We start from the raw sequence: 24,416 nt of genomic DNA on the forward strand, positions 1-24,416 counted from the left end.
TCAAACCAAAACTAGTCTCAGTCTTCGTCGATGCACTACAGGAGCTCGGTCATTAGTCATCGCACCAGCGGAAAAGCGAGAGAACGGTAGTAAAGAAAACATATTCGTAGTTTTACAATTGTATTGAAAAATGGTCTATTTTGAGTAACTTAGTGGTCTCATGTGGATGTGCGATACATTTTTACACGGAGGCGTTTTGTATTCAAATCTTGCGAAGGACAATAGCGGTCAAAAACAATAACTTTTACTTGACGACTCTATATCTCAGCTAGCGTGACAAGTGCCTTAAATACAGAAGTTAGAAAGGAAGCCATTTGGCGTTCACCTTATAACGTTAATGTCTAACAGGTATGCTTTGACCACATTTTCTGTATTATATATTCACCACATCTGTAAATTGCCATTTTGTCTTCTGACATAATCTGAGCATTTCAAGCGTATCGACTTAAACAGAGGTAGGGAAGCGGCGAATATCGATTTGTCTTTTGACGATAGTGGACAAATTTCCACCATGTGTTCTGCAGACATTTTCGTTGGCATAAATATGTTTATTGCGGCTTCATCCCGTCGAAGTAAAGTCTAAGTAACTTTATGTTATTACGTTAACAATGCAGGTGGATATGTTGGGGATTCCGTTTATCATATTTTTGCAGGTTATTTGTTTGTGTTGATAAATTTATAGATGTAAATTGTGCATACTTCCATATTTTACATCCTTTTTAATCTGCATGCTCGTTCGTATGTTCGATACCAAAACAACTGGTAATTTACTGTACTTAAACATTAAACAAAGCGAAAGCCGTTGTCGTACTGGTATAAATGCACACACAAATATCAATGGCAGAACTGAGCAATGTAATGTAGTTTTTTTATGTCGAACTAAATAGCCTAACTGCAAACACAAAAGGCATTCTTCTGTTGAATGAACGTAAATATTTTAATTTGCGACATTTCAATGGAGCAAGTTGCGACATAATTAATTCTTTCTGTTTTTTTGTACTTTCATTGTAAAACGCAAATGAAAATTGTACCAAATTTATGGCTATGATTGAACCTTTACTTCCTGGTGGGATTTTTATTATGTTATCATGTATGTGTTATAATTTAGCTATTATACAGTTTCTCTAAAGGTCAAGGTTAAGATTGGGTAGTTTTTATCAATGTGTATATGTCATGTAACCTTTCCAAAATTTAGTAATGACATGTTACTAACTCACAGCCATTTTTATGACAAAAAATAAGTTTGGAAAAGTTATTTAAAAATTTGTGAACTGGGAAAGCTTTCCTTTTCCATATTTATTCATTATTATTTTATTTTATAATTGCTTAATGGGAGAAGAACTTGTTACCATTCTCAATGGGACGCTTTCATTTTATCAACTTTTAGTTCATTTTATGTCGACCTCACCAGTATGGCTGAACAGGAGGGTGGAAATTTATGTCAAATCACCAACCATGCCAAAGCCGGATCTACTTCCTGGAGAACTGATGGTGTGCGAGGTACCAAATGTGTTACGTTTTAATGCAATGGGTGAAAAAAAGAAAGGTATGTCCGGAGTGCTATGTGCAACCAATTTCCGTGTTTCATTTGTCACGGCTGGAACTGGTAGCAGTCGTAGGCAATCCATATTTCATTCAAATCAAGACCTAACCGAAGGTGGCGAAGGACTCTCCAGTCAGCCACAATCCCAAGATGCAGTTCTCATTCCTCAAGCTTGCATCTTGCAAATCTGCAGCATGAATGGCGAGAAAGTGAAAAAAATCAACCCAGGACATGTTTTCAAATCGAAATTAGAGACATTAGTCATTCACTGTAAAGACTTTCGAATCATTTCGTTCGGTTTTAAGTTTTGTTCAAAAGAACAACAAAGGAAGATTGTCAATGCCATTTTGCATTATTCCTATCCATCTTCATTGTCACGGCTTTTTGCATTCGACTACCATCATTATCCACATTTCAATGGTAATCACTCAGTTCATGAGTTGTTTCCAACCTATCGTAAACAGTCACACTGGGAAGATGAACTGGAACGTTTGAATTCGAAGGGAAGATGGCGTGTGACATGGGCAAATATTGATTTTGCTATTTCCGATACGCTTGGCCAGTACATGGTTTGTCCCAAGGATTTGAATGAGGAAACAATAGTCAATGCTTCAAAACATTACATAAATGGTCGATTGCCCTTTTGGTGCTGGAATCATCCTACCACTGGAGTACCATTACTTTGTAGTTTAGGACTGTAAGTTATTTGAATTTTATTATGATTTATCTTAATGTTCATTTCAAAGAAATCTCCTTTTCTTAAGGCAAGAAATTGATATGATGGACAAATACGAGAGTAGAATATTCGACCATGTCAAGTCGACGTATCCTAAAGGCAAGGAGACCCCAATCACCATCTTCGATGTCACTCGGAATTGCCCGTCACCCCGAGACTTGGAGATAAGCTACGAGAAAGTCCGAGAGCTGTGCATGAGCAAAAACGAGCATGAGTTTTGGGAGACCGACTCGCGCTGGATGACTAATATCGATGGATCTCGGTAAGTCAACGTACTCAAATCACACCTGTTATCCCACACAGTGGCGGATTACTGCGTAAGCTGAAGCCTATAGGCCGGGACTTTCGAGAGGCCCGCTGTATCTAGAGATAACTAGTTTTTAGCTTTTGCCATTCTGGACTAGTTAAATGTTCTAAATTTAGACCATTCATGCAGTTAAAAACCATACGATCTACTGTTCAAATGCTCGATGCTCAGAACTCATGAAGTAGTGGGTTTTCGAAGTTTGAACTTTAAATTCATTACTTATTATCGATGAGCTATGAGTTACTAAAACAAGCTGAGAAATGCAAAGGCAAAGGAGCGTAAGGAACGCAAATGTCATCAAGAGACTGAACCTAGTGAGAGGAATACTTTGTCTTAGGCGCCGTAGTTAGCAATCCGCCACTGATCTCACATGATTCATTATACTTGCATTCATTAGATGGCTTCATCACATTCGATCCTCCCTTATCGCTGCCTATGCTGTCTCGAAGATGGTACACGAGGAAGCAAAACCTGTCGTCGTACGCGAAGTCTCCGGGCGCGATCTATCTCTGGTAGTGTCCTCCCTTTCTCAGCTCATAATGGACCCGTATTACCGCACAATCCAGGGTTTCAGAGACTCGTCCAGAAGATGTGGGTGATATTTGGACATCCGTTTGCCAAGCGCGTTTCTCACATCAAAGTCATAAAGAAGGAGGAAAAGGACGAGAATGCCGAGTCGCCAGTGTTTCTACATTTCCTGGACTGTGTACAACAGTTGCTGACGCAGTTTCCGTCTGCTTTTGAGTTCTCGGAAACTTATCTTCTCGGAATGTTGGACTGCGTGTACTCTTGTATGTTTGAAACATTTCTCTTCGACAGCGAGAAGGACCGAAGCGTCATATGTAAACAAGAAGATCGCCCCAACCATCTGGCAAGTTTCTGGGATTACATCATGGATAATTTGCCGTCGACCGAGTTTTCCTTATTCTTGAATCCACTATACGAGTTCCAGCGGTCTTATTTGATTAGTGACGACGAGAAATTGAAGAAAGTCGAACCGTATTTGGTCGGTTGCACCGACACGCCATGCCTTAAGTTCTGGTCGTCTTGCTTTCTCCGTTGGTTGCCTGTTGCAAAGGAGACCGTCAGTCGGGGACAATCTCCTTCGAAACATCTTCAGCAGATGATCCTGTTGAACAAGTTGAAAACTTCCAAAAGACGTCAGGCGGTTCTTGAAGCAGAGTTGAAAAGCTTCGACATGGAGAAGAGCATTTCTCCTCAGGATCTAAGTAACATCACTTCAATGCACGGCGACTATAAAGCGACGATCCTAAATACCCATACAGGACCCTTTTCATTCTCGGAGTTCTCGCTCAATCCCTTAATGGAGCGGAAGAATGGAAGCGCGTCGGCTGCTGAAGGCAATGAATTTGCCACGCAAGTTTAGTTCGAAATTCATCCCGTAGCGCTAACGCAATAGATGAAATGATGCATCGTTGATTTATGCAAAAATTATCACACACACACACATAAGTAAATGGCGTTACGTCAACATGAGCCTTGATCGGGTTGTTCGTTGTCGTGGATGATCTGGTCACATGACTAGGAAGATCCTCGACGCTAGTTGATATTGAAATTTAATTGTACTCGTAGAGTATTTTCATGGCAATTTACAAAGTGGACATCGTGACATCACAAAAATAGCTAATGATTAAAAACAAGAGGATTAATATAGAAAACTTGCGTTGTGGTGTTTTTGAACAACCCAGTCATAGACTATAACTAAAGTATTTTTTCACAATTCATTACCCAACTAGTCCACCTTGTACCGTTCGTATCGTTAATATATAGTTATGCATTATTTTGTTCGACCACTCACCCAAGCACGGCGCATGTGCAGTAGGCATGGTTTCGTTGCCAAACTTCTTCCGAATGTGGTAATATATTGAATCATATAAATGTTACATAGAAATGATGTTGCAGCACTGCAAGTACGAACACATCATTGTACGAAAAAAATAATTAAAGTTTAAATGAATTGGATTACGTAAAGTAAAAACTCTAACGGCTAACGTTATTTAGGACTACTCGTGTCCGTTCATTTTCCCAACATGAAGTAACTCATCCGCCGCGCTAAGAATTTTGGGAAGATTTTGAATGATTGCTGGAAACGCGTCAAGCCTCTCTTTGATGCTTTCAACGCTGTAAAAATCGAGAAAAAACTATTAAAAACTTTTCAAACTTGCCCAAACTCTTCACTAAACATCGCTCAACATTTTCATTGTTCCACACTCACCAAAACGTAAACATTTAGTGCGTTTGAACAACACACTCAACAATTATTAGTAGTATATGCACTGTGCAACGTAATTTGTCGGGAAAATGGAGTCGTAAGAGATACAAGTTGAATTTTAGCTGGTCACTGAACCGTGTATGTAGCTGTATAGATATATACGCAGTTGCTAGACGTCGAGGAATATTTTATTCCATGATCTTTTGTGTTATCATTTTAAAGCTCAACACGTTGAGAGCGTTTGCACACGTCACTTAACATCACTCAACAAACGCCTGACAATGTTGAGCGCATGTTCAGTCAACATTTCGAGAGCGTTAGCTCCTAGCTTGAACTCTAAAACGGTAGACTAGTGAGTGAAATCAATCACGTGAACTTTCAGGATTTTTACTTCCGTTGCCTTCATCAAATAAACGTACCTTACGCAAGTGCCGATGACTCGTTGGGTTGTGAACGGTATTTTCCCATCAATCACGAGAGAGCGCAGATCAAATGTAACGACAAACTTCAAGAACTTTTCGTAACTCGAAAATTCAGCCTTCAAACTAAAACACGATGAATTTCTCAACAATTCGTTTAACTGGCACAAGTTCATCATTAGATACGGAAAACTAATAGCGCATTCAGCCTGAGTGCCCCGGCACGGGCACCAATGTGAACACGACATTTTGATGGTGCCCAAGTCAAAATGGCCGAGTCTGGGCACCACGAAAAAGGCAGTACCCAAGTACGGTGCTCGGGTAGGAGCACCAATGTGAACACAACATTTTGATGGTGCCCGAGTCAAAATGCCCCGGTTTGGGCACCACGAAAACGGCAGTACCCACGTACGGTGCCCCGGCACGGGCACCAATGTGAACACGACATTTTGATGGTGCCCGAGTCAAAATGCCCGGGTCTGGACACCACGAAAAAGGCAGTACCCAAGTACGGTGCTCGGGTAGGAGCACCAATGTGAACACAACATTTTGATGGTGCTCGAGTCAAAATGCCCGGGTTTGGGCACCACGAAAACGGCAGTACCCACGTACGGTGCCCCGGCACGGGCACCAATGTGAACACGACATTTTGATGGTGCCCGAGTCAAAATGCCCGGGTTTGGGCACCACGAAAAAGGCAGTACCCAAGTACGGTGCCCCGGCACGGGCACCAATGTGAACACAACATTTTGATGGTGCGCGAGTCAAAATGCCCGGGTCTGGGCACCAATGTGAACGACGACACCTGAGTAACGTGTACAGAGAGGCACGTATTCAGCACATGGTTTCAAAACTTGTTAACAATGAAAAACATGAAATTATAAATAGACGAAGCTAGTGGGTACTACGTAGTGTGAACGGCCTGCAGATTTATGACCGAACCAGGGTATCGTACTCCGGCACTCAGTCTGAACGCGCTATAATTGGAGTCGTAGAGTCTAGGATTGTACTAGGTAATATTCTCGAGAAACTGTGAAATAGAGGTTTGGGCTTTCATTTTCTGCGATCCTCCTCAGGGCAAACAGTTCTTAGCTAACAAACCAACCGATTCAAACATTGTAACAAACAACTAAGTTATTGCATATTGAATAATTTGAACGCTGGAGTATCGTTACATGTTCGAACATGTAGATCGTCCAGGTGAGTATGAAGTTCATTAAAAATAACTGTTGGTGTTGACTGACGTTTCGACAGCCTTAGCGAAAGAGACAGTCAGCGGTAGCCATCTTCTTAGTCATGTGACAGCCAACGTCAACACCAACAGTCAGGTGGACGGTGTAGGTCAGAGTAATCCTGGTCGTTAAGGTATTGTATATAATGCTTGATAATTCCCACCAGTCGTTGAAATTGTTCATTATTCAAAATATAATGAACTCGACAATTCCTACGGTTTATTAAAAACGTGAACCTTTTTGGGTTCAAACGTTCGAATGAGGCAAATTCCCAACTGATGCTTATTCAACCGCACAGATTCCCCCATGGGAAGAGCAGACCATGCTATACTTACATCTTCTCTTCAGTTACAATGATGTGATTAATTGTAAATTTTTTGATTGCTTTCACCAACATCCTCGCTCGAACACTTGCGTATCACAGGAGCTGAAATTGCTCATTAGAATTCGTAGTATGGGGCTAAAGCGTTTAACTTAAGAGGACAGCTATCTTACCTTTTCCTCCGATTCAAAGAAAGAAGACGGTAGGCAAATTGCTCTTTGATCAAAGAAATGGCGAGTGTTTTCATGGGTGCACTGGTGCCTAAAATGCAACATATGAACCAGTGCGCATGGTTATTGCGTTTTTTACAAAGGAGATGCATTTGCTCAGCTTAAGTAAGAAGTCTAGAAATGAGTTATCATATCTAGCCCACTTACAATAATCTAGGCTTTGTATTCCCTTCTCAGATACACCCTATAATCCCATCGAGTTCAAATATCACCCCGTGATCTCATCTGTTTCAACACTATCCCAAGAATTCTCTATCATCAGCCCAGTGAACTGTAAATATCAACTGGAACGTTAACAATGCCGCCATCTTCCTTCATCTCCGAAAACGAAGCTTGTTTTCCTGAGTTTTTAGAAATTTGATGATATTATTCAGAAAATCAACAACGATACACATAAAATACAGTAGCACAATTTGTCATGAAAAGTTTTAGCACACAAGATTTGTCAGGAAAACCTAAAAACTCAGATACTTATACATCTTAACTGGCTTCAAAATGTCGTATAGAGCTAGCATTAGAGTTAGCGTTCCAGTCTATAATACAGTTCATTGCGTTAGCCAAGGTCAAGATCATATTATAATTAATATAAAAAACCTTGTAAGTCGGTTGCAAGGTCAATATCCTTCACAGAAAACTCGTCGTCTTCAAACTTTATATTTAAGCGAAGACTTCCGTCAAGAAATGTAAAATTCAACTCTGTTTCACTACACGTCTCTAGCTTCCATTCTTGAATGCTACAATCAAGAGCGACACTTATCACGTGTCATCGACTAACGATATTACTGGCTGTTACAACAAATGACTGTAGAAATTTCCAGGTCCGAATAATCAATAACCTTACCCTGTTTGCGCTGGAAGAAGGTTTTCGATTTCTTGAACGCGTTCCAGGCGCCTTTTCTAAAAACGCCATCACTCATTTTTGGCAATCGTGAAACGAACACGGTAGAAATGAAAATTCCCACCTCAATAGTTTCCATTTCACAAACAATCCTTTCTAGTTCGCTAATTTCCAGTCTTCGCTCAGATATCGCCAAAGACTTCGATTCTTTCTCACTGTAGACGTGTTAAGACATGAGGATGATAAAATCATTATAAAACTGTACCATAAACAAGATGTTAGTTTTCAAATGTTTATTCTTTTGGCCGTTTTTACACTAGAAAACGGTTAAGACGTAAAAGTCAAGGTAAAGGACGTCTTTTAGGCCAACACTATAGCTAAGGTCATATTTTCTCGTTTTTACATGATATATTTAGAACAACCACGGGCAGTTTGACCAGAGATACAATTTTTTACCAGATTAGCCGTACGAGCTTAAACACACCCCCCTGTTCTGAATTCTGCAAGTACGTAAAACAGGTGGGAGAGTTCAAAAGCTCATCATACCAAATCTAGCAAAAAAATTTGCACGTATATTGCCCACAGTGCTCTCAGGGAGTAAGCACAGAATACAGCAGAGCCCCTCAATTGAATAGTTTCGTGCCATGCATACTATTATGGCAGCCAGTCAATTGCTTTTTTGTCCGATAGAAAAGACGAAATGGCTAACGGCAGGCAGTAATCTAATTAAATACACAGCAGCAGTTGCACCCGAAGTGGACCTATTGTATATTTCTTATACTGTGGCGTAAACATACCTAGACGTCTTAACCGTTTCTAAAGTAAAAACGACATTTCTTTTGACAGAAGTACGTAGAGCGAATCAACAATTTTACGTTTGTATATTCTCGAAAATGAGAATAGAAACTCACTCTCATCAGGTTAACTTTCATATTTTCTGGGGATTTTTACCATGCTGAATGTTTTCCAAATCATTGGCCAAATTTTTGTGAAGTATTCTATTTGTCCGACGGAAGCAGGGTTAGCAACAGACTACATCATAGATCAGGGGTGGGCAACTTCTCCAGTCGGCGGGCCAGATTTAGGAAAATGAAGTTATTGGTGGGCTGGATTATTACATGAATAATATTCAATATCTTAATCACAGATATAGTCGGCGGGCCAGTCGAAATTCCTTCAGGGGCCGGCCTGGCCCGCGTGCCGTATGTTGCCCACCCCTGTCATAGATCAACCTACATCCATACGCCTCGTGCGGGTCCATGAGCAATATTGAAGAAAAGCTTGCCCCTGTATACGTTACATTTGTTTGAGCTATCGCATAAATTATGCCGCTTTATTCAAAATTTATTCATTTTGTAATTTTAATTGGTAAATATCTCAAAAGAAATGCCATAGCAAAATGAGTCATTTACATCTTGGTAGTGTATCTTTCGTATATTTTGCTTGCATTTTTTGTTGTAAAGTTCTCTCTGCCAAAACGATAAAAATTTTATAAAACATGATATCAGAACAAAGTTGGAAGCCGTTCTTTCGAGCTTGAATAATGCAGAATAGCTGAATAAACAGCTCGAACGGATGTGACGTATGCGGGATAGAGCTTTTCTTCGAAATTAAAGAGACCCATACAAGAAATATGGGTCTACCGCGCAGGTTAACAACAGACCGTGAAAGATCTGGAATAACCAACGTCGTATACATGTACTCATCCTTGCCTCAATAATCTCTGTCGTTCTTCTTCTTTACATGTCAACTCTATGAACGCGAGAAGAATTTAATGTCGTCAGCAAAAAAACAGGTAAAACCAGTAAAATTAAAGATCACGTATTGTTACCAGATTCAAGTGTTTCCATAGTAGTTTTCAATGCGTCGATTTCTTGAACATATTCTGTCCATTCCTGAACAATAAATCAATCGTTATTCATCTGTCAACCACAATACTTGACAGTCAAGAAGACAGAACCTTTTCCTCTCTTTCTAGACTACTTTCTAGTTCTTGTATTTCTTTGTCACACTCCGCTTCAACTAAGTTCATCAACACAAAATCAACGAAGGTAGTAATACTGAACGACAGATGTGGTTTAATGATAGGTTTAAGAAGTGACTTGTTACGAGAACAGGTTGAAGATGCATGCTATAAGTTGTATGAAGTACGGTTTATTCCATCACACACCTTTGTTTAAATATCTAAAATCTTCGTCGCCTTCTTCACAAATTTTTTTTAAACGATCGAGATCGGATGAAAGGTTCTTTTTTTGTTCCTGTCAAAGAACAGAAATTGCAGGTGAATTAATTTAATTTATGGTTCATAGATCATTTATTATTGATGGTGGTGGTAGTTGGGATGATGATGGTGGTGGTAGTTGGGATGATGGTGGTGGTAGTTGGGATGATGGTGGTGGTAGTTCGGTTGATGGTGGTGGTTGTTGGGAAGATGGTGTTGGTAGTTGGGGTGATGGTGGTTGTGATTGTGTACGTAGTGGATGTGAAGATGGTGGTGATGATGGTTGTAGCGGTGGTGATGGTGGTGATTGTGTAAGTAGTGGCGGTGAAGATGGTGGTGATGGCGGTGATTGTGTAAGTAGTGGCGGTTAAAATGGTGGTGATTGCTGTGATGGTTGTTGTGATGGTAGCAGAGATTGTGAAGGCTGTGGCAGTGATGGTGGTGCTTATTGTAGCGGTGGTGATGGTAGTATAAATTGTGAACGTTGTGGTAGTGAAGACGGTGGTGTTTATTGTAGCGGTGGTGATTACAGTGATTGTTAAGGTTGTGGCCTTAAGGATGGTGGTGGTTGTAGGGGTGGTGATGGTGGTGTTTGTAGTGACGGTGATAGTGGTAAGTAGCGGAGATGGTTATATTTATGACGGTGATAGTGGTAAGTAGAGGAGATGGTTATATTTATGACGGTGATAGTGGTAAGTAGAGGAGATGGTTATATTTATGACGGTGATAGTGGAGAGTAGAGGAGATGGTTATATTTATGACGGTGATAGTGGTAAGTAGAGGAGATGGTTATATTTATGACGGTGATAGTGGTAAGTAGAGGAGATGGACATTTATGACGGTGATAGTGGAGTGAGGAGATGGTTATATTTATGACGTGATAGTGGTGGTAGAGGGATGATATTTATGACGGTGATAGTGGTGGTAGTGGATGGATGAAGGATAGGTAGTGGATAAGGATGGAATGGAGATGGAAGGATGGATGGATGGTGAGGAATGGTGATAGTAGGGGTAGAGATGGTTATATTTTATGACGGTGATAAAGTGATGAATAGCGAGATGGTTATATTTATGACGGTGATAGTGGTAAGTAGAGGAGATGGTTATATTTATGACGGTGATAGTGGTAAGTAGCGGAGATGGTTATATTTATGACGGTGATAGTGGTGGCATGGAGATGGTTTATTTATGACGGGATAGTGGTAAGTAGAGGAGATGGTTTTATGACGGTGATAGTGGTGGGTAGAGGAGATGGAATGAGTGGATGGTGGATAAAGGATGAATGGGGTGGAGAGATGGAGTGGATGGAGAGGAGGATGAAGATGGATGGTGGTGGTGGAGATGGTAAGATGAAGGATGGAGATGAAGGATGGTGATAGTGGATGGATGGTGGAGGAGAGGATGGAGATGTGGAAGGGATGGTGGAGAGATGGAAGTTTATGACGGTGATAGTGGTAAGTAGAGGAGATGGTTATATTTATGACGGTATATTTATGACGGTAGTAGTTGTGATTATGGCAATGGCAATGTAGTGGTTAGAACGGTGTAGAGACGCTTTTCTATTGAAAAATATTTCATTTAATTAAGAGTGATTAAATGGAAAGAAAAGTCGGTGAAATAGGTCCTTGAATTACAGGTCAGCATTTCAATTATCATATATAAAAGACCATCTCCCCAACACCAACAACTAAACCATACTCAATCTTTTCCTAAACGAATGCTTAAATTATTCATGGAATAGAGACCTCTAAAGAAATAAGAATTTTCTCTCGCATCTCTTTTTTCCTTCCATACCATAACCGCTTTCCTCGCATTTCTCCAATCCTCTTCAACTGTTTCAATTTCACTACAATTACATCCTGTGAAAAGAAATAAGAATACAGACGGTTCGATCGTTATGAATAAACAACTGTACACAACTGTAGAACAATGCAAGAACCGCGTGTTTTTTGGAGGGATTATTGCGAAAAATATAACCTCCTTTTTCGTTCCCAAAACATTTCTCAGTTTTGAAAACGCCGGCGGATTGTTCGCGTCCAATTCTGCCTCTTTTTCAGCAAAACGTTTCTTGTTCCTGAAAAAACAATCATTAATAAGTCTGTACAGGGGGGAACCCCCTAAGCATGAATCCGAGCTTACCAAAACCTATCATGTTAAATCTTCATTATCTGGAATTTTGTGACTCGAATTTCGTAAATATATATGACGTAGAATAAAGTGGCTTCGTGTACTCACTGTCTCCCAATAAGAAGTGGTCTAACTACTATACTCACTGTCTCACAATAAGAAGTGGCCTAACTACTATACTCACTGACTCCCAATAAGAAGTGGCCTAACTACTATACTCAATGACTCCCAATAAGAAGTGGCCTAACTACTATACTCACTGTCTCGGAATAAGAAGTGGCCTAACTACTATACTCACTGTCTCCCAATAAGAAGTGGCCTAACTACTATACTCACAATAAGAAGTGGCCTAACTACTATACTTACTAACTCACAACAAGAGGTGGCCTAACTACTATACTCACTGTCATACAATAAGAAGTGGACTAACTACTATACTCACTGTCTCCCAATAAGAAGTGGCCTAACTACTATACTCACTGACTCACAACAAGAGGTGGCCTAACTACTATACTCACTGTCATACAATAAGAAGTGGACTAACTACTATACTCACTGTCTCACAATAAGAAGTGGCCTAACTACTATACTCACTGACTCCCAATAAGAAGTGGCCTAACTACTATACTCACAATAAGAAGTGGCCTAACTACTATACTTACTAACTCACAACAAGAAGTGGCCTAACTACTATACTCACTGACTAACAACAAGAGGTAGCCTAATTACTATACTCACTGACTCACAATAAGAAGTGGCCTAACTACTATACTCACTGTCTCCCAATAAGAAGTGGCCTAACTACTATACTCACTGACTCCCCATAAGAAGTGGCCTAACTACTATACTACAATAAGAAGTGGCCTAACTACTATACTTACTAACTCACAACAAGAAGTGGCCTAACTACTATACTCACTGACTAACAACAAGAGGTAGCCTAATTACTATACTCACTGACTCACAATAAGAAGTGGCCTAACTACTATACTCACTGACTCCCAATAAGAAGTGGCCTAACTACTATTCTCACTGACTCCCAATAAGAAGTGGCCTAACTACTATACTCACTGACTCACAACAAGAAGTGGCCTAATTACTTTACTCACTGACTCACAACAAGAAGTGGCCTAATTACTATACTCACTGACTCACAACAAGAAGTGGCCTAATTACTATACTCACTGACTCCCAATAAAAGTGGCCTAACTACTATACTCACTGTCTTACAACAAAAAGTGGCCTAACTACTATACTTACTGTACCACCATAAAAAGTGGCCTAACTACTATACTCACTGACTTACAACAAAAAGTGGCCTAACTACTATACTAACTGTGTCCCAATAAGAAGTGGCCTAACTACAATACTCACTGACTCCCAATAAGAAGTGGCCTAACTACTATACTCACTGACTCCCAATAAGAAGTGGCCTAACTACTATACTCACTGACTCCCAATAAGAAGTGGCCTAACTACTATACTCACTGACTCCCAATAAAAGTGGCCTAACTACTATACTCACTGACTCACAACAAGAAGTGGCCTAACTACTATACTTACTGTACCACAATAAAAGTGGCCTAACTACTATACTCACTGACTTAAAACAAAAAGTGGCCTAACTACTATACTAACTGTCTCCCAATAAGAAGTGGCCTAACTACTATACTCACTGACTCCCAATAAGAAGTAGTCTAACTACTATACTCACTGACTCCCAATAAAAAGTGGCCTAACTACTATACTAACTGTGTCCCAATAAGAAGTGGCCTAACCATACTCACTGACTCCCAATAAGAAGTGCCCTAACTACTATACTCACTGACTCCCAATAAGAAGTGGCCTAACTATTATACCACTGACTCCCAAAAAAGTGGCCAACTACTATACTCACTGACTCACAACAAGAAGTGGCCTAACTACTATACTTACTGTACCACAATAAATAGTGGCCTAACTACTATACTCACTGACTTAAAACAAAAAGTGGCCTAACTACTATACCAACTGTCTCCCAATAAGAAGTGGTGTAGGATCGAGATGCATAGAGCTTAGGTTATGCTAATTATTATGCTAATTATTATGAAAAACAAAAGGGACCCGTATAAAAGCATGGTTTTTGGGGTCTTTTGAGATTGAGCACAATTCATGTATAGTGGTGTATTTTTTGTACATGGATGTTTATATTTAGTGGCCAAATTACGAGGTAACGATGATTACGGCTCTAGGCCTCCTTGTCGGTTATGTTAATATCTATACTCTGTCGTTTAGAACCGTACGTTTGACGCATTGCATTGAAATAAAGATTTATCTGTATACCGGTCGTCGTTTTAATAGTAGTTTATGTACGAGTATCTTGCTGGTCACATAAGCCTGGAATTGTTGAAGCTTATATAGTTCTCGTAATTGTTGTTTAATCGATCAGCAATGACTCAGAAACGAAAGGGTCAAGGTAAAAAGTCGAAAATTAAAGGCTTATCAAAACGCGTACTTCAGCCGTCTGGCGAACAGTTAAGTCCTCCAGGTCAAGTGAGTCGAGCTAAATCTGGAGAGAATTCGCTTAACAATACGAATCAAGACATGATTGAATCCGCTGAAGATGACGGTAGCGAGCGAGCTGAAAGCGGACCGAACGTCGTCGTACAAAACAAGCAAGTTGTCGTTTCTGACGAGGCTTCGACGAGTTTGGGTTCGCCGGAGCGAGTAGCAGACGAACAGGAACAGGAGCTTGAACTTGGTCTAAGTCAGGTCGCTTCATTTTTGAAGGATAATTCGGTTTTATCGCCTCTTGCTCCTGTATTCCAGTCCAATTCTAATATCGGTAAACAAGCAGCTTCTCACGTGAACGTCACGCGGACTGCTCGTGCGTGGGAAAAGCCGACGCAAACAACAAATTTTGAAGACAACGGGGCTGGAGTAACGAGCGCGCTTGATTCAAAATGGGCAGAACGGTTTCGTGAACTTGAAGAATTGGAAATTAATAGAAGAGAAGAGCTGAACAAGCAGATGAGGGAGGCAAGGCTTAAACTAGAGAAAGAAATGCATCAGGCGAGAATTGAGCATGAGATGGCTATGAAGAAACGGGAAATACAACGACGTCGAGATGAGCTTCGGAAGCTTGAAGAAGAAGTTTTTGGTAATGATATTGAACATCAACTGTCGGACAGGGAAAGTAGTAGTAACGCTCGTGAACCAGATAAAAACCCAGTCCAGCAACCTTCAACCCCAATCGACAGAAGCAGTTTAAGTCAGCGCTTGGCGATACCTCCTACCGGAAATTGTGTACCCCAAGAAAGTATAATAACCAGTGGAACTGGATGTCAAACTCAGCAAAGCTTGCAACGAGACAATTCGTCGCAGTTACAATATCTATTAGAGAAGCAGCAGATTACGATGGACGAAGTAGTGAAGGGATTAAGAATGCCTCAAAGGGAATACATGAGTTTTGATGGCGAACCTCGCAACTTTCCGTTGTTCATGAAGAATTTTGAAGTGAATGTCGAGAGTAAAGAAAGTAATGATGCAGATCGACTGAATTACCTTATTCAGTATTGTAAAGGAACAGCAAGACAAGCGATAGAGCATTGCATCATTATGCCTCCGGATCAAGGATACAAGCGTGCTAAGGAAATCCTGAGAAAAAACTTTGGTCGAAATCACATCGTAACCCAAGCATTCCTTGAGAAAGTCTTGAATGGACCGCCAATTAGAGTAAACGAAGCCGAGAAATTGTCGCAGCTAGCAAGAGATATGGAAACGTGTCTCCTTGGTTCTATTCAGTTAGGAAATCGGGCAAGTATCAATTCGATGGACACTCTGGGAAGGGTAGTTAGCCGCCTTCCAATGCATCTCAAGTCAAAATGGGCTGATAAAGCAAGCCATATGTACGACAATCACATCACACCAGATTTCTCTCATTTAACTGAATTCATACAATCCCGCGCAGCCGTGGCTAGTACGTACTTTGGTCAAATGATTACCTCGAAAAATGAAACCCGAAAGGATGGAACTGACAGATTGAAGAAGAAATCCTTCTTGTTTAGTGGGAATAGCACAAACTTAGCAACTCACAGCCAGAGAATATTTGACAGTAGTGAATCAAAGGGAAGAAATTTATCCTGCGTACTATGCAAAGGCACACACCATCTTGAACGCTGTCACAAGTTCAGGGCTCAAAATCTTCAGCAACGACAAGACCTAGTAAAGACGCACAAAGTTTGTCATGCTTGCTTGAGCCCAGGACATTTCGTGAAAGACTGCAGAGGTGCCCGCATATGCGGTGTTGAAGGTTGTCAGAGAAGGCACCATCCTTTGTTACACTCATCCGAAATAAAGGCTAAGGATTCTAAATCAAGTGAAAGGAGTAATCCAAATCCTGAACCATCTGAAAGCGACAGCCAATCCAAAGCACTCCCAACGTCTGGAGTTGGCGCGACAAATTCATCATATAGCAGTTGTCGTATAGGTTTGCAAGTTATTCCAGTTAAGGTCAGCGCACCCTATGGTAGTCGTGTGATAGAAACTTATGCGTTCTTAGACAGTGGCTCCAACACAACCATGTGCTTAACCAGTTTAGCTGAAGATCTTGGAGCCGATTGCTCACCCATCGAATTCACGTTAGCGACTGTTTCAGGCAGCCACAAAAGTAAGGGTCAACAGTTATCTCTCGATGTGGTTGGAGTATCCACGGGCAAAGGTGTCAGACTAGATAAAGTTTGGACGACCAACACTCTTCCTGTTGCTCTAGAAAGTATTCCCACGAACACTGATGTAAAGGGTGGTCTCACCTTAAAGGCGTTAATCTAACCGATTTAGTGGATAAGAAAGTCACTATCCTTATTGGAAGTGACGTTCCCGAAGCTCTTTGCCCCCTTGAAGTGCGTTCTGGGAAAAGAAATCAACCCTACGCAATACGGACAATCCTCGGTTGGACGGTGATGGGACCTCTGAAGGAAAACCTTATCAAGAAGCTCAGATGAACTTCATTCATGTTGATCAAGCTCTTGGGTGTATGGAAAGGGAAGATGGTATGAGTTCCATTCGTCAGCAATTGCAAAATCTCTACAATTCAGAGTTTAGCGAGTCGGCTGCTGACGTTAAAGAATGTCTGTCGGTCGAGGATCGTCGCGCAAAGGCAATAATGGATAGAACTGTCAAGCTAGAAAATCATCAATATGAAATTGGTCTTCCTTGGAAATACGATGACCCACTCTCCCGTACAATAAGTCTATGGCTGAAAGGAGACTTGCTTATTTGAAGAAACGACTTGAGAGGGACCCCATACTTCACGCAAATTATAAGGCAACGATGAAGGAATACATCTCAAAAGGGCACGCTAAAGTAGTTCAAGTGGATAAACAAAATACACAGGACGAGTCACTCAAAAAACTGGTTTGGTATCTGCCTCATCACCCTGTGACACACCCGCAAAAACCAGAAAAGACAAGAATCGTTTTTGACTGTGCTGCGAAGTTCCACAACGCATCCCTAAATAATCAGCTTCTTCAAGGACCAGATTATACCAATTCATTAGTTGGTGTATTGTTGCGGTTCAGGCAGGAAAAGATAGCGGTAATGGCAGATATTGAGAAGATGTTCCATCAGGTGAAGGTTAAGCCAGAAGACTGTAATGCACTGAGATTTCTATGGTGGCCAGAGGGAGATCTATCCAAAGAACCAGTAGAGCATCAAATGACTGTTCATTTATTCGGAGCAACCTCTTCCCCAAGTTGTTGTTCTTACGCGTTAAAAGAACAGCTTCAGATAATCGGGAAGAATTCAGCAAACAAGTTGTCGACACAGTTGATCGTAACTTTTATGTAGATGACTGTCTCAAGTCTTTACCAGAAAGGAAAGAAGCAATGAAGTTGGTAGACGAACTACCAGTTTTGCTGTCTCGCGGTGGATTCCATCTCACAAAGTGGGTGTCAAATGATCGAGAAGTCTTATCTCACGTACCTAACAAAGAAAGAGCGCCATGCGTCAGCCTTCAGTTGGAGAAGTTGCCGATGGAGAAAGCATTGGGCGTTCAGTGGAATACGGAAAGGGACACGTTGGGATTCCGGGGAAGCAAATTGAAAGCAGAGTCAAGAAGAGGGATTCTATCGTTCATAGCTTCGGTCTACGATCCCCTTGGTCTAGTCGCTCCTGTCGTTTTACCAGCCAAACGCATAATGCAAAACCTGTGTCGAGTAAATCACGGCTGGGACGAAGATCTCCCAATCGAGACAAGCGAAATATGGCATGACTGGCAAAGCGAATTCCATTCCCTTGTGAAATTAGAAATACCTCGATGCTATAAACCGCACGAATTTAACAAGACAAGGAATGCGGAACTCCACTATTTTGCTGACGCATCGACTGAAGGATATGGGGTAGCAACGTACCTTCGGCTGGAAGATACCCAAGGAAGGATTCATTGTACCTTAGTTATGGGCAAATCAAGAGTTGCACCTCTTAAAACAGTCACGGTACCCAGATTGGAACTAACCGCTGCAACATTGGCCGTGAAGCTGAATAAACAAATTTGTGATGAGTTGGATCTGTCAATAAGTCAAATTGTTTTCTGGAGCGATTCAATGATAGTGCTGCGTTACATTAAGAGCGAGAACAAAAGGTTTCAAACCTTTGTAGCGAATCGATTACAAGTTATTCACGATGCTTCTACTCCGAATCAATGGAGACATGTGCCAACCAAGCTCAACCCAGCCGACCTTGCATCAAGAGGTATAAGTCTTGGTCGCGCAACAGGCCAAGACCAACGGGACTTGCAGTTTTGGTTGAACGGACCCGATTTCCTTTGGAAAGATCCCAAATTATGGCCAACGCAGCTAGATGACATACCAGACGTAGAAGACACAGATGTGGAAGTAAAGAAACCTAAAGCAAGAGTTGGTGCCGTCATCAACTCAAAGGATGCACCCTGATTCGCTAATACAACTTATCCATCGAACATCCGAATGGTACAGATTGCAGAAGTCGGTTGCATGGCTGCTAAGATTCAAACAGTACATCTTAAGCCGTTATCCAAACGGTCCAGGATTAGAAGTACAACGTGGTCCTCTAAAGGTAAAAGAGATTGAATCGGCAACCCAGGAAATAATTAAACTTACCCAACGAAGTTCATCTATCAACGAGAAAACTATGAGAGAGAGATACGCTAAACTATGTCCAGTCATCGCCGGAGGAATTGTGAGAGTTGGTGGACGTTTGGATAAATCATCGCTGCCGGAAGAATCTAAACATCCCGCAATTCTTGATTCCAGTCATCACGTTACAAAGCTCATTGTCCGGTATTACCATGCAAAGGAAGGTCACGCTGGAACCAGTCAAACTCTAGCAGCAATACGGCAACGCTTCTGGATAATAAAGGGACCTAGCACTGTGAAGAGTATAGTCAATAATTGTGTTCCGTGTCGTCGCCGAAACCAGTCTCCAGGGAAGCAGATAATGGCCCCACTGCCAAAGCTCGTGTGAAATCTGGTGAGTACCCGTTTTCATCTGTGGGAGTCGATTATTTTGGACCTCTTAAAGTCAAATATAAAAGAGGAACTGAAAAACGATATGGCTGTGTATTCACTTGCTTAGCCATAAGGGCCATACATTGAGATTGCACATGACCTATCGACAGATTCCTTCATTCAAGCCGTATGTAGGTTCGTCAGTCGACGCGGACCGCCGAATGAGTTGTTCAGTGACAACGGGACGAATTTTAGAGGAGCGGAATCTGAAGTTAAGCAAATGTTGCAAAATTGGAATCAAGCTAGAATATTAGATCGTCTAAGAGAAAAGGGAATTCAATGGCATTTCTCTGCTCCGAAAGCAAGCCATAGCGGGGGAGTTTGGGAGCGCATGATCAGAACAATCAGGAAGCAAATGCGTGTTATAATAGGAGACCGAGTTGTTGATGATGAAACACTCCTTACAGTAATGTGCGAAGTCGAGAAAATAGTGAATGATCGGCCTCTTGTACGGCAGTGTGATGACCCTCGAGATTTATCAACTCTTACACCAAACACTCTACTCCTGCGTTATCGAAACATAAGCACAAGTGCAAGTTCTTCACCTACGGCAAATAACCCCCGAGAAATATGGAAACGAGCGCAGAAGTTAGCTGACCAATTTTGGGCAAGGTGGTTAAAAGAATACCTGCCAAGTTTGCAAGAACGACAGAAATGGCTACACCCAAAACGAAACTTAATCAAAGGTGATGTCGTTTTGATGGTGATGGAAGATACTCCCAGAGGTGAATGGCCTCTAGCGATAGTTGAAGAAACATTTCCCGATAGCAACGGACATGTTCGGCAAGTAGAGATCCGCACGGCGAATCAAAGTCGTTATCGTCGAGATGTCAGGAAGTTGTGCCTATTGGAGACTGCGAAGTAAAGCGAGAAATTCTTCAGAAAACGAACGTTATTGTTGTTGTCACTTAACTGTTATTATTATTTTGTTTACGTTAAACGACGGTATCTATTGGTTTATGTTTGGTTATTCGACAAGATTGGTGGACACATTGTTTAAAACTTGCGCAAGTTAACATTGAAAACATTTGTATTGTAGCTCTCGATCCTTTTTGAATTATTGAACGACGTATAGTAGGTCGTTCGGGGCTGGTATGTAGGATCGAGATGCATAGAGCTTAGGTTATGCTAATTATTATGCTAATTATTATGAAAACAAAAGGGACCCGTATAAAAGCATGGTTCTTGGGGTCTTTTGAGATTGAGCACAATTCATGTATAGTGGTGTATTTTTTGTACATGGATGTTTATATTTAGTGGCCAAATTACGAGGTAACGATGATTACGGCTCTAGGCCTCCTTGTCGGTTATGTTAATATCTATACTCTGTCGTTTAGAACCGTACGTTTGACGCATTGCATTGAAATAAAGATTTATCTGTATACCGGTCGTCGTTTTAATAGTAGTTTATGTACGAGTATCTTGCTGGTCACATAAGCCTGGAATTGTTGAAGCTTATAAGTGGCCTAACTACTATACTCACTGACTCCCAATAAGAAGTAGTCTAACTACTATACTCACTGACTCCCAATAAAATGTGGCCTAACTACTATACTTACTGTCTCCCAATAAGAAGTGGCCTAACTACTATACTCACTGTCTTACAACAAAAAGTGCCCTAATTACTATACTCACTGTCTCACAACAAAAAGATGCCTAACTACTATACGACAAGACTGACACACAACAAGAAAATGCCCAACTAATGTATCCACAGACTAGCAATAAACAATGGTCAAACTAACATACTCACAAATCGATTTCTTTTTTAAGTTGTTCAGCAAGTTCTTCCATTATCTCAAGTTTAGCATCTGACAAACATTTGGAGTAGATTTTATCTTTTAGTTCTTTCGGTTTTTGGCACTAAAGAAGAAACATTTTAAGAACTAATTAACCAGCTGGAAACATTGCCTAGTTTTCGTTACAGTGAATTTGTAAATAATTTTTCATTACTAAGCAGGCGACAAAACGGACCCGAATGGAAGGAATGGAATGGATGGAATGGAATGGAAAGATGGATGAATGGAATGGAATGGAATGGAATGGAATGAATGGAATGGAATGGAATGGAATGGACTGGAATGGAGGAATGAAGATTGAATGGAATGGAATGAAAGATTGAGGAATGGAATGGAATGGAATGAATGGAATGGAAGGAATGGAAGATCGAGGAATGGAATGGAATGGAATGGAATGGAATGGAATGAAAGAATGGAATGGAATGGAATGGAATGGAATGGAATGGAATGAAGGAATGGAATGGAATGGAATGGAATGGAATGGAATGGAATGGAATGGACAATGGAATGGAATGGAATGGAATGGAATGGAATGGAATGGAATGGAATGGAAGGAATGGAATGGAATGAAAGAATGGAATGGAAGAATGGAAGAACGGAAGAAAGAATGGAATGGAATGGAATGAATGGAATGGAATGGAATGGAATGAAGAATGGAATGGGAATGGAATGGAATGGAATGGAATGGAATGAATGGAGGAATGGAATGGAATGGAATGGAATGGAATGAAGGAATGGAATGGAATGGAGGAATGAATGGAAAGGAATGGAATGGAATGGAATGGAATGAAAGAACGAAAAGAATGGCAAATGAAAAAGAAAGAATGGCAAATGAAAAGAAAGAATGGCAAATGAAAAAGAAAGAATGGCAAATGAAAAAGAAAGAATGGCCAATGAAAAGAATGGCAAATGAAAAAAGAAAGAATGGCCAATAATACAAATGGTACATTAATAAAAATTTGCGACATAACAATACATGACATTACTCCTATGTTATAAAACAAACCTTAATCATCGGTATATCGCTTCTTCTGGTAGTCAAAGGCAGAAAATCGATGCCAGCATCAGACATGAACATACTAAACGTGTATGGTTGCTAGACAAAATTGCCAATTTCATAATTTCAAGATTTTTGTCAAAAAAAAAACAAATCCACCAACGGTTGCAGTATAGTTCTAGACACGATACCTTAGTCGCACTAAGCATATGTTGTTATTTATCTCGGTTGATTTTTCCTCGACTTTTTCAGATGGCGAAACATCATCAGGCTCAATCAACGATAAACCCTGATGATGTTTCACAGAAGTAACATCTTCCGACGGCGCGACGGAACTTTCCGGGAAGTTGGGAGTTTTTTGAGAACATTTCTCAGACGAGTTCATTTTTTTTTGAAATACCAATGGTTTCACAACTAATCCAGGAAGACTTCTCTTCAATAGTGACGTTGGCATTTTAATCTGAAACAAAGGGAAAATAAGCCATTCCACATAAATTCTTATCCAATGGAATCGACAAAAAGCGTCTATGTCATAGTAAAAATGTAAATGGTGTCATTTTCAACTGATTTTGAAGAAATGATCCACAAAATTGATTCAACGTAACCCAAAAATATACTTGGTTACCTCACGTCAGTTGTACATAAACAAATAAAAGGCTGGGAACAATGAGGCAAGACATACATGCAAATTTCTTTACTACATCATTAGACTGCCTCACCGTCTTTACATGATTTCAAACTCAGAACGGGGGGGGGGAATGTTTCAGCTCATTCCACCAGATCTGGTAAAAAAAACTTGCATACATAGTCACACTGATGGGAAAAATCTTTCAATAGAAATTCACGTGTAAACTCATGACCGCTGACAACCAGTTTTGCATCAGCCAACCATGAAAACCGCTGACAGCCAGTTTGCATCAGCCAACCAGTTTGCATCAGCCAATCATGAAATGGGAAACTACTATCAAACATCTTTCTCGCAATTCAATATGATCGAATCCAGTTAATATTCAACAGATAATTCAAAGTTGTTACATAGCAGTATATTGCACAAGATCCATCGAAGCAAATGCGGTATACATCTGGGGCCGGTGGCAGAAAGGCCGAATAGCGCTATTCACTGCATAGGAATTTTTTGAACTTTCAAAAAAATTACTCATAACAGAAAAATATAGCTACGATTTGAGCTGTTAAATCACTGAAACAAAATATTCTTTCAAAGATCACAAAATTTCGTTTTCGTATGAAAAATATAAACACTTGGAGGCGGTTGCACAAAGCCGAGATAGCGTTATCCATTGGATAGCAAAAATTTTCTAATTTTTAAAAAAGGTGTTTGTACTTTTCTTACGACAAAGAAGTTTCGTAATCCTCGAAACAATATTTTATTTCAGTGATTGCTCAGATCGAATCTTATATTTTTTGCTTTTTAAAAGGTTTTATAAAAGTTTAAAAAATCGAAATCCATTGGATAATGCTATCCAAGGCTCCGTGCGACCTGCATCAGTCATCAACAAAATTACTAAATTCCATACGTCAAAAGTTGTTCGTCGTTACGTACCTGAAATTGTTGAAGATTTAGAGATGCATTCCAGTTAGTTGTTCTCGCTACGGTCTCGACGATATTTTTCTTCATTCTTTCAGCCATTCCCGTGTCACCTGAGCCTGCTGTCTTCTCTTTTCCACACTGTCGTGGAGAAATTTTCGAATCCACACTTAGACATCGACCAAACTCCATTTCATCTTCATTTCGCGATTGCTTATACAAGAAAAACACGAAAAAACGAGTCATTTTTTCAACAATAGTAGAAAAATATCAATGGATTCGCCTGTGAGGGAACCGGGGATATCGTACTCCCCCCCGGTTATTCAAAAGATCAATTATGACA

At 40.5% G+C, this 24,416-nt stretch overlaps 3 protein-coding genes across 3 annotated transcripts; 1 reads left to right on the forward strand and 2 right to left on the reverse strand.

Annotated features, from left to right (window-relative positions):
• Window positions 1–33: 33 nt before the first annotated feature.
• On the forward strand, window positions 34–4,585 carry LOC124453776 (myotubularin-related protein 10-B-like). Its single transcript, XM_047004631.1, is given in 5 exon segments — window positions 34–348; window positions 1,388–2,240; window positions 2,308–2,541; window positions 2,984–3,144; window positions 3,147–4,585. Coding segments are annotated over 4 exon segments (2,067 nt in total). The 5' UTR covers window positions 34–348; window positions 1,388–1,395; the 3' UTR covers window positions 3,974–4,585.
• LOC124453779 lies at window positions 4,453–6,870 on the reverse strand. The gene is made up of 3 exons (XM_047004633.1): window positions 6,806–6,870; window positions 5,239–5,364; window positions 4,453–4,728 (listed from the first exon to the last, which is right to left on the reverse strand). The coding sequence occupies exons 1-3, from the start codon at window positions 6,865–6,867 to the stop codon at window positions 4,611–4,613; spliced, it is 306 nt and encodes a 101-aa protein (XP_046860589.1). The 5' UTR covers window positions 6,868–6,870; the 3' UTR covers window positions 4,453–4,610.
• A 91-nt stretch (window positions 6,871–6,961) lies between these two features.
• LOC124453420 (trichohyalin-like) lies at window positions 6,962–22,830 on the reverse strand. The gene is made up of 13 exons (XM_047004241.1): window positions 22,719–22,830; window positions 22,537–22,626; window positions 21,485–21,594; window positions 12,059–12,155; window positions 11,827–11,940; window positions 10,031–10,118; window positions 9,821–9,882; window positions 9,692–9,755; window positions 9,573–9,612; window positions 7,985–8,075; window positions 7,864–7,919; window positions 7,617–7,756; window positions 6,962–7,053 (listed from the first exon to the last, which is right to left on the reverse strand). The coding sequence occupies exons 1-13, from the start codon at window positions 22,734–22,736 to the stop codon at window positions 6,962–6,964; spliced, it is 1,062 nt and encodes a 353-aa protein (XP_046860197.1). The 5' UTR covers window positions 22,737–22,830.
• Between the last annotated feature and the right edge of the window lie 1,586 nt (window positions 22,831–24,416).

The sequence above is a fragment of the Xenia sp. Carnegie-2017 genome, unplaced genomic scaffold, assembly GCF_021976095.1.
Source record: "Xenia sp. Carnegie-2017 unplaced genomic scaffold, XeniaSp_v1 HiC_scaffold_25, whole genome shotgun sequence".
Classification (NCBI taxonomy): Eukaryota; Metazoa; Cnidaria; class Anthozoa; order Malacalcyonacea; family Xeniidae; genus Xenia; species Xenia sp. Carnegie-2017.

What these genes read in the sequence shown, in the direction of transcription:
- LOC124453779 (XM_047004633.1), bottom strand. Translation starts at nt 6,867, where the DNA reads ATGTTGGTGAAAGCAATCAAAAAATTTACAATTAATCACATCATTGTA. An exon ending in ATTGTAACTGAAGAGAAGAT is followed by an intron (nt 5,365 to 6,805) that starts GTAAGTATAGCA and finishes ATCGTGTTTTAG; the next exon opens with TTTGAAGGCTGAATTTTCGA. An exon ending in GTCATCGGCACTTGCGTAAG is followed by an intron (nt 4,729 to 5,238) that starts GTACGTTTATTT and finishes CGATTTTTACAG; the next exon opens with CGTTGAAAGCATCAAAGAGA.
- LOC124453420 (XM_047004241.1), bottom strand. An exon ending in TATGGAAACACTTGAATCTG is followed by an intron (nt 9,613 to 9,691) that starts GTAACAATACGT and finishes TCGCGTTCATAG; the next exon opens with AGTTGACATGTAAAGAAGAA. An exon ending in CCTTGCAACCGACTTACAAG is followed by an intron (nt 7,054 to 7,616) that starts GTTTTTTATATT and finishes GTTGCATTTTAG; the next exon opens with GCACCAGTGCACCCATGAAA.